Source organism: Musa acuminata, chromosome BXJ2-6 (assembly GCF_036884655.1).
Source record: "Musa acuminata AAA Group cultivar baxijiao chromosome BXJ2-6, Cavendish_Baxijiao_AAA, whole genome shotgun sequence".
Classification (NCBI taxonomy): domain Eukaryota; kingdom Viridiplantae; phylum Streptophyta; class Magnoliopsida; order Zingiberales; family Musaceae; genus Musa; species Musa acuminata.
Genome location: NC_088343.1, coordinates 6,943,357 through 6,957,759, shown reverse-complemented (window position 1 = coordinate 6,957,759; position 14,403 = coordinate 6,943,357). Strand labels below are relative to the sequence as shown.

The following is a 14,403-nucleotide window of genomic DNA, read 5'->3' as shown; positions in this document are numbered from 1 at the left end:
GATTAATCCTTCCTGCTAACCAGCTTGTATTCACGAGTCTTTATAAAATATTGCTAGATAGGGCGGTATGAAGGCCAAGCTTCCGTGTCAGATACACAGAAAAAGCGTTTGATTCGTGTAGGGCTTGGCTGTCAGGTACGACAAAAAAAAAAAGTATACATAACGATAGTGCACATCATAACTTCAAACATGGGTCTATTCCCATATAGTAATTCGTAAAATTAATTAGATAAAATAATGATTTGATGGGAATATTTGATGTTCTCCATCAGATCGTTAAGGATCATAATCCCCTCATTCATTCTTTGATTAAGAAAAAAATCATGGTTATCCGGTTAAACTTTGGAGTCGGCCCCTTCCCCCCGAGTTGATCAATTAAGTATTTAGATGCCAACCTGGACTTCTTGTTTGGTGGACGGTCGGGAGCTGAAACGATAAGAGAGGAAAGGCGAGACACGGGAGCGAGTCGCTATGGAGGAGGTTGAATCGGAACAGCAAGCCGTCGCCGCGCGCCCGGCGAGGGAAGAGGAGAGCCACGGGACGATGAATCCTTCGCTGACGATGATAGTGACTTTTCCGGATGCCGCCCGCCGCAGAGCCCAGAGATTCCCACCGCCTCTCACGCTGGAAGGCGAAGAGTCTACCGAGGACATGAGCCATCACAATATGTGGCAGGTATTCCTCCCCTCCCAGTCTCTTCGCCTGCCATCTCAAATGGTTGAAGCCATACAGATGGACGGAGTTCACTCTTCTGCATCTAGAATAAAACCCTAACGCCTGGATCGGACCTGAAGAGGGCGACTCTCAGAAACTTATTCTATGCAATCTGTAGAACTCAGTCAGTTTCTGGAGAGCCTTTGGTGAGTTAATTGGAAACAACGTAGGAAAGAAAGGGCAAAAAGAATAGTAGGATTGCGGATGATAAGTTTGATGGGTGTTTCATCATTTTGCTAGGCTCAGAGTACAAGGGGGACGATAAAGAGAAACGTACATATTTGAATTAGAAGAAAAATGTGGTAGAGGTAGAATTATCTGCTTATTCTGGTCGTGTGTGTGTCCGTGAATATATATATATATATATATATATATATATATATATATATATATATATATATATATATATATATTCTTTTGAACCATGCTTTTGCCTATATTTCTCAAAAGGAACACCACGTTTTTCTATCTATGCATTAAGAGATACTGATGGGAGAATAAAAGCATTTATTATGGTCTACATAAAGTTGTGATGGCAGGCCTTGGGCGATAATCATTGATTAGTTTGCTCTGTTAACAGAAACATAAAAATCAACTCTCCATTCATGAAGGTAAGGCTGTTCATATTAGCCCCTCCCTGGACACCATGGTGGTAGGTGCCTCATGAAATGGGATGCCCTTTTGGTCATCTATTTGTGTTTTAAGATGTCAAAGTAAAGACCGATGACTTGGAATTGCAACTTGTGTGCTGTGAAATATACTCCGATGCATTAATTTATTTGGTTTCCCCATATGTATGGATAAGTTGGTCCATGAGTTCGACTTTGGTGCATCACCGTTTCAGATTAGTAACAAAAATTCTTTAATTCACATACTCCATCTTTAAAGTGTGAAATTAAATGTTTACTGATTTTCATAGTATCCGATCTGTTCTACATATGTAGTTAGGTACATGTAGTGCTTTGCACTGATTCCCTTTGTTTAATTGTTCCCTACTGTTCCATTATCAGATCAATTCTCATAAGCCACATGTCAGTGGCAGTGGAATCACATCTTTTATCAGGAGACAGACACTTAATTCTCTTAATATGGATGACTACTGAAGCATTGCATAATGTTTTATTAATATAGATATGGACTTGCAAACTTTGCTCTTAGTTCCATTTTGTAAGTGTATAATTTGGTTAACTAAAAAGTTGTGGCATGTGAAAAATAACAAATTATTGCAAGACCCAATTTTGACATGAGGATGTTCTTTTAGTTTACTTTTACTTTTTTCTTTGAGAATCCAAAAACGAAAAATCAAGCTTCAAGTATTGATAAGCCCCCTACTCTGTCGTAAAGATAGAAACCTACAATTTCAGGCACTTGGCCAATTTAGCTCCATGAGTTGTCGAGCTTGCTTGCTAATTTCGTGCGAAGTTAGCAAGCAGTGACAATCTTTGAACACCTCCATCACTTTCTTCTCCAGCAAATAAGAGGGTACAAAGTGGTTCGAATGAAAAAAGAGTACCTTGCCTGCTTTCTATCTAATTGAGTTATCAACATAATGCAATTGTGGTACTTGCTCTTTTCCTGATCTTTGCTTGCTGCAAGCTAATTGCCATTTTTATTCAGGTGTATGCCCTTGGAGGCTTCATGATTCTGAGGTGGATTTGGGCTCGTTGGAGGGAGAGGAGGGATAGAGGGAAATCAAATGAAGATTTATAGAATTGTGAACGTAGGTTGGTGGAGGTTTCTTTCGGAAACACTTGTTGAGAGCTTATTGAATTATAGTACCATGCATTCGCCAGCATACTGCTCGTGAATCCATATAAACAGCATCTGGCACTTGCCTCTAGTATTTTACAGCATAAAGCTGCTATACTAGCTTAAAGATGCCAATGTTCATACTTGAACCACTGCTAGTTAGTTGTACTAATCACTTTGTTTCGGGTTGAAGCTCTGCAGTCTGAGAAAAAGATTGGCAAGCATCCTTTGGTAACATTTTGAAATCATTATGTTTCATGTGTCTTAGACCTCTCGCTTGATATTAACGATGTAGACGGCTCTAACATACCTAAACGACAGTCATATCATCTCGTAAACATCAAAAGAGCCAGATTAATGAATTCTTTGCTCCACATGTTGTTGAAAAGTAATCTTGTCTAGGTTTAATATCACAGTGTATAATACATGTTATATCTGGCAAGTTATATATGAACTTATATTTCTTTGTTTATTTAAAAATTTTCAAATTGCTAAAATTATAAAATGCTTTGTTTAAATCTTTGTAATCCTATTTTGCATTCATAATTGATTCCTTTGTTTGTGCTCTTCAACAAAGAAGCGTATGTATATGTTCTCGTGAGGGTGGCACAATTAAGTGGTGGTTGGCATCTTCTATAGTTTCTTTTGAGCTAACCAAGAAATTGAACTCTTTGTATGGTTAGTTGATTCTAGTATTTCAAGAAGCAAGTTTCTAAAATATTTCGCATTTTCATGCAGTTTTTGTTAGAACATCTGTTGCATATTTTGCCATAAAGACAGGTCAGAACATGTACAGACAACAATATGAACTATCTATTGGATTTTGTAGTGGTTGTTGCCAGTAATCCTTTCAGAAAAACAAGTACTACTGAGGCTGCCAAAGTTCGAAGTTAATATAAGTACATCTGGAACAGAATGTAATACTTATCATAGATTTTTCCTTCTGCTCTGTTGACTATCCCTGATATGGACTTCTTGAGGATTAAACCCATGAGCATGTACCACCATGAGGAACATTTCCCCCAATTCCTGTGATGGGAATTCCAGAAATCGTCGGTGCCAGGAGCTTCAAGAATTGTGGTTATAAATCAAGGTCAGTGAGCAGCAATAGGTTCTTAATACATCTAATGCATTAATTTATTGGTGCAGATCAATACATTTAGACTAAGATATCAGCAAATTGTAATATGAAACCTGAAGGTACCAGAATCACAATACTGGAATGACATCTTGCAAGAAACACTCTTACATTAAATTATTGGGTTCTTAAGATGATGTCTGCTTCCACACATCATCTTCTTCAAGCTAGAACCACTCTCTACTGCAGTTGCAGCTGCTGTTGGGGAGATTGAAACAGACTTATCTACTACATTATGTAAACCATCATACTTATACTCATTCAACTTAGTATTCACACAAGAATCCTTTTCTGCAGGATTATGCTTCTCTTCTCTTCAAGCATCCATGACTGCTTAAGTTGAAGTATGCTACCCGGGTAAAAGATACAGCACCGCCAGAAGGTACACGAAAAAGTTTTGGCAGCATATCGAACTATGCCCATTAGGATTGTGGAATGTAGGTGCCAACATAACCAAATCCAACGATGAAGAAGGTGATCGACTGGAGGAAGAGGTAGAGGAAGTAATGGTTCTTCCCATACTTCAGATCATAGCATGCACAGAAGAAGAGATAGGCCCCAGTAAAGAGCTCCATTTTATGTAACCTGATTCCAAAAACAACACAGAGAGCACATCAATACCATTACAGGTATTACAGCTAAACTTTTGTCTTCTGTGCAGTAGCCTTTGTAGTTTTGATGCTGTTATATTCTCAAGTTAAAAGTCAGTAGGTTTGGGATTACCTATCGCCAATCCTGACTCTTGGCTTCTTAGCTGCTTTGGTAGGCAATTTTGTCTTCATAATATCCCCGAGCTTCTCAGTGACCACCCATTCATTAACTCTCCCTAAATCCAGGAGGCCACTCAAGGTTGCTTTTGTTCTATGCAGAGACATGACATTCTCGAAAAGGACCCAGAACACCAGCAAGTGAAGCGACCTAGGACGAAGCATCAAGTGAGTGGGTTATCTTTGAAGCTTAACCAAAGAGATGAGCTTAATGATCACTTGGCATCCAGTTTCATGGTTGAATATCCAGCTAAGATTCAATTGAAAGGGAACAATGGTACCTCGGCGTTCCAACAGAATTCAGCATTGTAATGACGGAAGGTAGGTAGACTAAACCCCACATTGGTATTTCCACTTCAGGAACAAAGACAGTGGCAGGGATCACCAAGCAGTAAAATATAAAGGTCACTATATGACCCACAATCTTGCGGATGAAGAAGAAGCTGTATATCACATAAACTTTGGTCCACAGGGATACTTTCTGCATTGTCAAGGAGGCATCACAAAGACAATTAGAATCTCTGGAAAAGTTGTGGGTGTTTCTAACACACAGGGAACATACCTTGTTCTTGGAGATCTCCACCACCATTTTCCTGAACAAGTTCGCTGGTCCACACGACCATCTGTGTTGCTGATGGCGAAAGGCCTTGAAAGTACTTGGTAGCTCGCTTTTCACCTGAGTTCAGAGATGTAGGCAATCTAATCAACTACTGAATCGCTTCAATCGTTTGAAGATCAAGATGCAAGTTTGTAGCAGGTATACTAATAATTGTTCTGCCTCATCATTTATTTGTTCTGACTTTGCATAGTTATCATAGTTAATGCTTACCCCGAGGTCGTTGAGGAATATAAATTTCCAGCCCTTGAGGCTTGCTCGAACAGCCAAGTCCATGTCCTCTACAGTGGTCCGATCCTTCCAACCTCCGGCTTCATTGATAGCTGCAATCCGCCATACCCCAGCAGTCCCTGCGAAGAGACTCCATTTTAGCAACTCACCTTGACAATGACGACAGGTATTCATCCTTCCATTTCTTACTTAATTCTGAGGTGCACTAATAACTCACCATTGAATCCGAAGAAAGCATAGGTGGAGGATCCCACTTCCTGCTCGATAGCAAAATGGTAATCCAAGGACATCTCCTGCATCCTTGTCATCAAACATTCATCCGCGTTCACTGCGACACATGCATTGCAAGCAATGCTAAGGAAATCCAGCATCGACAACGTTTCAAATGCTTATTCTAGGTTAATTGTCGCCATGTTCATGCACGTAGGATTGGTCTGTAAAGAACATTATGCAGTAAAGCAAGGATGGCTGAATGGACTACTAATGAGTTGGATAGTGACAGCCGACAAGATAACTTCTTTATCACGCAGGAAGTAAAAGATTAGAAAAGATAAAGATAAAGATAAAGGGTGATTCCTGCGGTGTCGGTGCTTATGAACAGTGTATGAGGAGACAGCTTTGGGCTGTAATATCACGAGTATAATTGCACATGGGAAGGCAAAACGTACAGTTGTACCAGAGTAAAAAACACCAGTTGGATTCATCTACATTAATCTGCAGCGACCACATTTGTTATTTAGCTACTGCACCATTGAAACATAGCAATTTAGCTGGTCCTGATAATAAACTTAAGGATGCCTCTCTCTCTCTCTCTCTCTCTCTCTCTCTCTCTCAGGAGAGCAAGTCTTCTTGAGGGACAGAAGCAAAGGAATTCCCAATACAAGCTTCTGTCCCCGCAAATCTAGGCATGTGATGTGAGTGTCAGGGAGGACCTGACAGCATCAGAATCTTTTTTTCCCTTGCCATATGTGAAAGAAAATTTGGCCTCTGTTATCTTGATGACTTGACTCGCTTCGGTTCTACTGCAGCGATAATCCTCACATTTCACTTTTACCCGTTCCATACTAAGATCTACCGAAGGGTCCCCACATCAAGTCCAATCAGCACACAAGTCAGGGACCAGGTAACCAGTGGACCGAGACAGACTCACAAGGCTTTATTCTTTTCGTCGACTCCGTGATTAGTTGGCAGATTCCTATAGGTCTTGCCCGGTGGGCTCCACGATCCGAAACCTCTGCACTGCACGCTACTAAATCAAAATCTAATGCCAGACTACACCGACACTCTCTTCCTCGATCCGAACCTGCTCTCAGTAATGGCATCGAGGTCGGTTCGGGGACTACGGTCATCCTCATTATCAAACAAGATCATTCACGCAAAAAAGGGGTCACTCCCCATCTCTGCGCCCCGTCTGTCTTATTAGCTAGAAGAAACAAAAGAAAGATGTACGTGACTTCTTCCTCTCTCGGACTTGCAGTATATTGCTCGCTTAGAGCGGAGCAGGACAGTGTTGACGACAGTGAATTTGCAGCTAAAACAAGCACCAAGGAGAGAGAAAGAGGTGGAACAGCATGACCACGAGCATGCAGTGTCGGCAGGAAGAGGAATGAGAAGAGGGATTGCGTTACCGAATCTCCAGCGGCCCTGGACGAGGCCGATCTGGGGGTTGTGGATGAGGAACGGGATGGTGCGACAGAGGAAGTCGGGATCCGGCTGGAAGTCGGCGTCGAAGATGACGACGTAGTCGCAGTCCTTGACGTATCTGTGCTTCATCCCCATCTTGAGCGCCCCAGCCTTGTAGCCTACCCTGTTGTCCCTGATCTCGTACCGTATGTTCACCCCCTTGCTCGCCCACCTCCGGCACTCTACCTGCACCATCTCCTGCCATACACATACAACACACTCTGTGCTTCAGATACAATCTAAAACCATATGATATTTTGTTTTCTGATTCTTTAATGGGGAGTTGTGCACTCGCAGAATGAGTCCAAGTGTTGGCGACTAAGCATTATTGTTAATGATCACCGGTGTTTTACTCTTCTTGCTCGACAGCTGCGAGTGCAAGTGCAAGCGAGACGCTATCTTAAACTAAGCTTGAGGGCATCGGGAATCGCCTACCTTAATGGCGGGATCGGTGGAGTCGTCGAGCACTTGGATTATGAGACGATCTGACGGCCATGAAAGCCCACATGCAGCTCCGATGGAGAGCTGGTATACCTGTAGCACCACATGCCATTAGATTAGAGCTGAGAGAATTTTAATGCCTGCACGTTGCGGAACGAGGCGGTGAATGGCATCAGGGCGCGCGACCTCCTTTTCGTTGAACATGGGGATTTGGACGAGGACCATGGGGTACGCTGCACTGCCTCGCTCCATGTCGTCCTCCATGGGCTCCCACTTGTAGCGCGTCTCCGGCCGCCTCCGGAGGAGCTTGACGGCGAGGATGACGGTGGCCATGTACACCTTCTCCACGAAGAGCATGACCGACATGGCCAGGCACAGGAACACCGCGATGCGCAGCAGGGGGACGATCACCGGCGCCTTGACCTGCTCCCACACCATCCCCAACTGCGTGACGTCGTCATTCCTCCTCGGCAGAACGGGCGTCGAAGAAAGCCTATCCATCTCCTCTCCTCCTCCTTCCTCGCCTTCTCTCCCTGCCTCGCTCCTGTAAAGTAGCTCCGAGGACAGAGAACGTGGAAGTGGAAGGATCTGCGAAGGACAGAGCTTAAAAGTCACAAAGGCAAATGAGGTGGAGCAGCACTGTCGGTCCCTTTGGGCTGGAGTACTTGCAAGCTTTTTCCTCCGCTACGGATCTAGGAATAAGAAAGGAAGGGAAACAGAGAAGCGAAACAGGGGACACAGAGACGTTGTTCAGGCGCAGATCCCACTCCCTTTCACCCACTCCACACGAGAGAAACGAGGAACAGAGGAGCTCTGTCTCCTCCTAAACCAATACGACAGCAGACGAACGGAGCTCAAAAGATCGAGAGAATGGTGGGCAGAAATGTAGAACTCGGCGCTTCTCTTCTCCTCCTCCGCTGGAGATCTGATCCCAGCGAGGCGAGAGAGAGAAAGAGAGAGGAACGAAGGGGAAGAAGAGAACACGATGCGGAGGGAGGGAGGGAGGGTGGGATGCAGAGACTTGAGGTTGTCAGCACATCCTTTAAATAAACAACAGCAGAGCAGAGCAGCTAAAAGAAACAAAGAATATGGCTTCCTTTGGTGCTATTCTCTTAGCATTTTTAATTCATTACTATCCATATGGTTTGTTTCTATTATTTACATCGGCAAATTCTATTACCCAAACTCGTGCATTCTATTGGTGAATTCATATCTAAATTAAAACAATTAAAGCATTAATCACTAAATAACTGTTGTAGTTTAATATGAATGGTCCGAACAATCTTAAATCAATCGTAGAATAATGACGAAGTGGGAACCGGAAAATAGGAAGCCACCGACCAAAAACCTAAAGGCGAGGCAGTGAAGGCGGCGGCGGCAACGACAGCGCCACCACCTTCAGCCATCAACTCCAAGTACTTCCCGGCGCAAATCATGGCGTGGCGGAGCTCTAACGTCACATCTCCACAATGAAATCTTTTTCCTTCCACGACACAACTAATAATTGTCATCCTCTTACTGAACCAATGGTTAAACTAATTTATCTCAAAGTTAAAAGTTTCATGTGAGAAATTGTTAGAAAGCCAAAACTAAAGAATCATAAAATGTCTAAAATTTGGAGAGGTATATTTATTTACCTATAGGTATTAAAAATTATTTCTTTTATTTTTTGTGAGGGGGATCTGAATCTCCGATATTTGTTGTCGAAATGATTTATCCTGAAAATAAATATTAAGATAATCTTAAAAATTAAAATTTTAGAAATATAAATCATCGCTCAATATATAAAATTATAATACAAATTACTTAATCATATTATTTAACTTGACTTGCTTAACATCGGATGAAGAGACTTACTTCAGATGAAGAGACTCGGGAACATTGAAATACATATATCTTACTTTCAACGATGAATATAAGGATTATATAATCACCACATTTCATAGTCAGCTAATCCTTAAATGAAATTGGCATACCACCTATTTAGGAAATAATATCCTCTTATTAAAAGGAGATTGAGTTGGATTAGACAAAATAATCATAATTTAAATTTAATTTTATTACAAATAATATTAGGTCATGATATTAAGTTTCAAAATAATTAATTAAATTAATAATACTAAAATTGAAAGACATTTATCACTTGTTTTATTTTAAATATAAATTTACTTAATATTATTCTTATGAAATATTAAATAACCAAAAATTGGCTAATAATTTTAACACCTAAACTAAAAGTAAAATTAGAGAACTTATAATATTTTCAGCACAAAATTTTAAGATGAAAATGAAGGGGTGTCTGTACGGCTTTATATAGACAATAAGAAGATATTATTGATATTATTTTTTATTATTAAATAATTAATTAAATAAATTATTTCTTATTAGGATACGTAAAATTAGGAATTAAAACAATACACTATAGCATTAGTTGTATACAATGGTAAAATAATTAGGAAGTTAATAATGATGATTAGGTGTGTCCTAAGTATAGTTTTGCATATTAAGAAGAAGATGAAGATGATTGCATTTTGTATCCCATTAGAATTTCGTAACCAATTTTGATTTATTTTGATGAAATAATATAAATACTTTTTTTAAATTTTATCTCGATTAGAATAATTTTCTATATGATTTTGATAGCCAAATTTCACAAAATGTATTACCTTATTTCTTAAAATATGCTTCTTTCTTCCCAAAATCAAGATAGATTAGTTTTGACGAATTATATATTTTTACAACTATTGAGATTGGTACAACATGAAAATTATCATATTTACTAGTTATTACATCATGATCTAAAATTTCAAAACAATTAATTAAAATTAATAATACTAAAATCTAAAGGTATGCATAGGCTTTTTTAACTTAAAATATAATATTAAATTAATATTATTTTTTAAATATTAAGTAATTATAAAACTAAAAAGTAAAAGGAAAGAACCCACTATCTCCCGAACAAGATGATTTCTCTCTATTCTTCTCTCTTATAGCGGTTAATTATAAATCACCTTTTGTACTCGGACTCTATTAGTATCGCGGTCCCTATACTTAAAATAGAATTTATATTAGAATCTCTATAATTTTGAAAATCAAATAGATAATCCTATTTGTCCTAATATTATTAGTTGTATTGATGAAAAACATAACACGTGACACCACATATTGAATTGACATGAAAGTGATGAGTAAATTTTTAATATTATTTTTGTTTTCAATGATTTTATTAGTAAAAAGATAATTTTAATATCCCAAATGAGATTTTATGTTTGTATTAGTGCTAAGCAAATGGCTCAATGTTATGCACACTCATCTATGAACTATATTTTATAATAAAATTATTTTTTTAAAAAATATCTTGTAAAAATATTTTCCGTAGGTACAAAATTTGTTTGGCATTGGCTTGCATTAATGCCATGGACAATGCAAAGGTGTGTCATCCTCTTCAATTGGTGGGAGAAGAGCATGGATTTCTCCCTAGAAGTGTCATCACCAATATATATAAAAATAATAATTGATGGCAATGTTCTTATTTGGATTTTGATTTGATTAGAATTATAAAAGGTGGAAGTCAATACTAAAATAGAAGAGATATTGAAATTATCTTTTTGTTTATCATTTTCACATTGATCCAACATGTAATATTATATATTATATATTCTTTTAATGCAACTAATGACATCAGGAGATGAGATTATTTATTTAATTTTTAAAATTAAAAGAATCTCAATATAATTTTTTTAAATACAAGGATCGCAGTACTAATAGGATCCAAGTGTAAGAGATAATATGTAATTAGCCCCTCATGTAGTTCTCTCAAGTTTAAATTTTAATTGATGTGGAGAGATTTATTTCACATTAGTTATTACTATTAAATTAAATTCGAATAATTTATTCCTTAGGATAAAATTTGGAAATAAATTATAATTTAATGTATACTATTTATGAATTATTTTTTAAAATTTAGGAACAAAATTATGATGTTTACACCTCTCACGTCCAAAGGAGAAAAACTCGAAATCTAAATAGAATCATAGATATCAACAATAAAAAACATATCAGAAAATCAACACATGATATTTTATTATAAGATATTTGATTCACATAAATTTAAATGATTCATAAATTTGGTTTCATCCTCTATAGACACACACAGAGAAATCCAAGGTTTTATATTTCACTCTCCTCAGTCAAAATCTAGCGATAAATAAATGAGATATTTATAGAAAAATCAAACTCTATTTTTTTTTATCACAAGGATTACTTTTTTGTATTAAGATTCTTTATTCTAAATTTAAAAATCTTAAAATACTTACCGATTCCAAAAATATTATCTTAACGATCAGAAATTGCGGGGATTGCCGAGTGATTGCATGACAATGACAAGGTGTTTTCTTTGTGCCATCGTCGTGCCAATGAGAAATTGCAGCTACCGCCGAGATCAGAAATAGTGGGGGTGTGTCGAGTGATTACATGACACGACATGGGCAAGAGATGATGATGTTTTGTGCCATTGTCGTGCAAAATGAGAATTTGCAGCTACCGATGAGTGTTCATTGGCTATCCCATCACCAGCTGAAAGATTGCTGCACCCAAATCCTGCCATACCTCATCATTGGATCTCGATGGAGTTGGGGTTATCAGGGCAAATGAAGAAAGGGTCGAAAGGATCTTTCTTCCAAAGACGAAGTGCCTCGTGTATGGCTCTTCGTAGTCAATCACATGCTCCTCTTCTTCTTCCTCGGCAGGAAGGCAGGAGGGGATGGCGGAAGAGAGCGATGCAAGGTTGAATGGGGCAGCCTGCGGTCGATCCCACCACCAAATAATTGAATCGGCCGCGAGCGCAGACCGAGGCGCATCTCCGGAACTGCCGACACCGCGCTTGGTAGGTGGGAGAAGCTGTTCATGGCTTCCCCTAGTCACATGCATTGCGTCACGTCCGTCAGATCTCACAGGCTTCGCTCTCCCCAGTAGCGGCACAAGAGACCCACCTCCTCCTTTTTTACCTTGTCCGTTCCTGTACTTTTGCTCTTCCTTTCTGCCTCAAGATTTGACCCCATCATCATTATCGTGACCGGCCATGGAATCCATCATGTAGCTTCCAAAACAACGTCGCCATTCGCGTCTCCGTCGACAACATGGCATTACTCTACAGTAGTCGATGACCATCTAAATCTTGGAGCTCATTCATCACCACCAGGGATTTATTTGTTGGCCATCTAAAAGAGATTAACGATGATGTATAGATGAGTAGAAGACACACACGAACATGACAATGATGTTTGCCTGTACTACGTACTGAACGTGACTTCGATAATTGTACCCATCATCATGTGATGCAACAGAGAATTCCCAGCTTTGAAGACAAAAGTTTCTTCTTATACAGGAATCTGCATTATGATGTAATGATTCGTTCCACGAGATGTTATGCCGATCCAACGTCGTTTCTTAGCTCCTAAAGCAGGTTAGATCCATTCACGTAAAGCAAAATCTAGATGTCTGTTGCCTTGCTCTTTCTTCGGAACAGGACTGTGAGCACAGCAGGTATGTGGGTGGAGAGCATCCGTAGAGAGGAACACGAAGGAGATGCATGGCAATGATGCAGAAGCATATATAGTACTGCTGCTGTAGGATTAACCATGTGCATGGCCCATGATGCAGATCATGAATGCTGACACAACACTTGTGATCCATGTTTTTGTCACGAGGCATGAATCTGCTACCAACTCAGTTCTCCATAAGACAAATCAGCATTAATCAATGATTGACCGAAGGCGTGGTGGGGAGGATTACAACATGCAGATCCGATGCTATAATTATTTTGTAGAACACTGCACGAGTTACTACCGACTGTTTACTGATGGCATGTGATCGGCTGCATGACTGACAGCCTCATATAAGTCGACAAAACATCAGATAAAGAGCACTTGTACAAAGAAAAGAAATCAAACATAGGATATGTGGATCGCAAGTGCTGCTCGGTCTGTGAAGCTTGGCAGAGCTGTGTCATCACCACACACACACACACACACAGCGTGTTTAATCTAGTTAAGGTGAAAACATGGCTTCTTTACCCCCTTCCTTACTGAAATGACCCAAGAAAAGCACAAGTCAAACGAAGGTGCGGCGAGGACGGGGACTAATGCCATCCTTTTTGTCGTGGTCTTCGAAATCAAGTTGCTGGTTTCTCGGATGAGCGGAACACCGAACATGTATTGCGTCTCCTTTTGTTATTTCACTGTGGGTCGTGGATGAAATCTTTGACCATAAATTAATGCTGAGACGCAATAGATGTGTCTAGCGACGAAGAGACGAACCCCGTCTTCTGCGAGTCAACGGTGAGGGAGCCTAAAAGGGGAGGAAAGCCACATTAGGTGGCACAAATTAAGGGTAGAGTATGGGAAGACTTCGCGAGGTGTGTTTGTCCTTTAGTTTGCATGATTCGTGCGGGTTTAGTTTTCCGTTTACCGACAAAGTTTGGCGAAACAAAGGCTTGATGGAGAACTAATCCATCTATCTATCTGTGTCTTCTTTCTTGATTCGTCGGCCGAAGAGTATTCAATTAATATGGAAGAGGATTCAAAAGGAAGTCAAAGTGCGACCTAATCTATGTCTCTGCTCCCACTAGGGCAAGCTTCCTGCTGCCTATTGGCGGGTTAGCGTAATAAGATATGAGGAAGAAGAGGAGATGGCCAGCGGTGGACATGTAATCAACTCCTCAATCGATGGGGCGAGCAGAGGCGTACGACGCTCGCCATGGCTGTCATGTCACATGGCCTGCTGATGGAGTCGATGATGAGGAGCACGAAGCACTGTCCGCCTGCGAGTGTGACACGAGGGATGCTAATGTTCACCACCGACGACATGGAGGTGGAAAGAGTTGCACAAAGCATGAGGGTTTGTAGAAATAGAGTGAGATGCTAATGGAGCCATTTTTGCCTCTTTGGCTCCTCAACCACAAGTATCACAATATCAAATTAGCATCGAGATATATGTCCACACAATTAAAATAAAGAACATTTTAAAATAAATAGAAATAGAGTGAAAAAAGGAATATTCTTAAA

The 14,403-nt window shown here is 39.8% G+C and overlaps 1 protein-coding gene and 1 long non-coding RNA gene across 5 annotated transcripts; one reads left to right on the top strand and one right to left on the bottom strand.

Annotated features, from left to right (window-relative positions):
- Window positions 1-315: 315 nt before the first annotated feature.
- LOC103987222 (uncharacterized) lies at window positions 316-5,699 on the top strand. 3 transcript variants are annotated; one of them, XR_010487583.1, is made up of 7 exons: window positions 317-675; window positions 2,332-3,556; window positions 3,899-4,230; window positions 4,471-4,689; window positions 4,841-5,125; window positions 5,187-5,381; window positions 5,447-5,699. It is a non-coding gene; the product is annotated as an uncharacterized LOC103987222 (long non-coding RNA). The 3 variants fall into 3 exon arrangements; XR_010487582.1 differs by having other exon boundaries at window positions 316-675; window positions 4,471-5,125; window positions 5,229-5,381; XR_010487581.1 differs by having other exon boundaries at window positions 316-675; window positions 4,471-5,125.
- On the bottom strand, window positions 3,636-8,340 carry LOC135614506 (probable glucomannan 4-beta-mannosyltransferase 9). Of its 2 annotated transcripts, XM_065111949.1 has the most exons (9): window positions 7,526-8,340; window positions 7,334-7,432; window positions 6,844-7,096; window positions 5,433-5,543; window positions 5,198-5,334; window positions 4,931-5,044; window positions 4,650-4,849; window positions 4,325-4,519; window positions 3,636-4,186 (listed from the first exon to the last, which is right to left on the bottom strand). In XM_065111949.1, the coding sequence occupies exons 1-9, from the start codon at window positions 7,838-7,840 to the stop codon at window positions 4,024-4,026; spliced, it is 1,587 nt and encodes a 528-aa protein (XP_064968021.1). In that variant the 5' UTR covers window positions 7,841-8,340; the 3' UTR covers window positions 3,636-4,023. The 2 variants fall into 2 exon arrangements, with proteins under 2 accessions (XP_064968021.1, XP_064968019.1); XM_065111947.1 differs by having other exon boundaries at window positions 4,650-5,044.
- Between the last annotated feature and the right edge of the window lie 6,063 nt (window positions 8,341-14,403).

Coding starts and splice junctions, on each gene's coding strand:
- LOC135614506 (XM_065111947.1), bottom strand. CDS start 7,840: ATGGATAGGCTTTCTTCGACGCCCGTTCTGCCGAGGAGGAATGACGAC. Junction 7,097..7,333: donor CCACCGATCCCGCCATTAAG/GTAGGCGATTCC, acceptor TGTGTATGGCAG/GAGATGGTGCAGGTAGAGTG. Junction 5,045..5,197: donor TATTCCTCAACGACCTCGGG/GTAAGCATTAAC, acceptor CTCTGAACTCAG/GTGAAAAGCGAGCTACCAAG.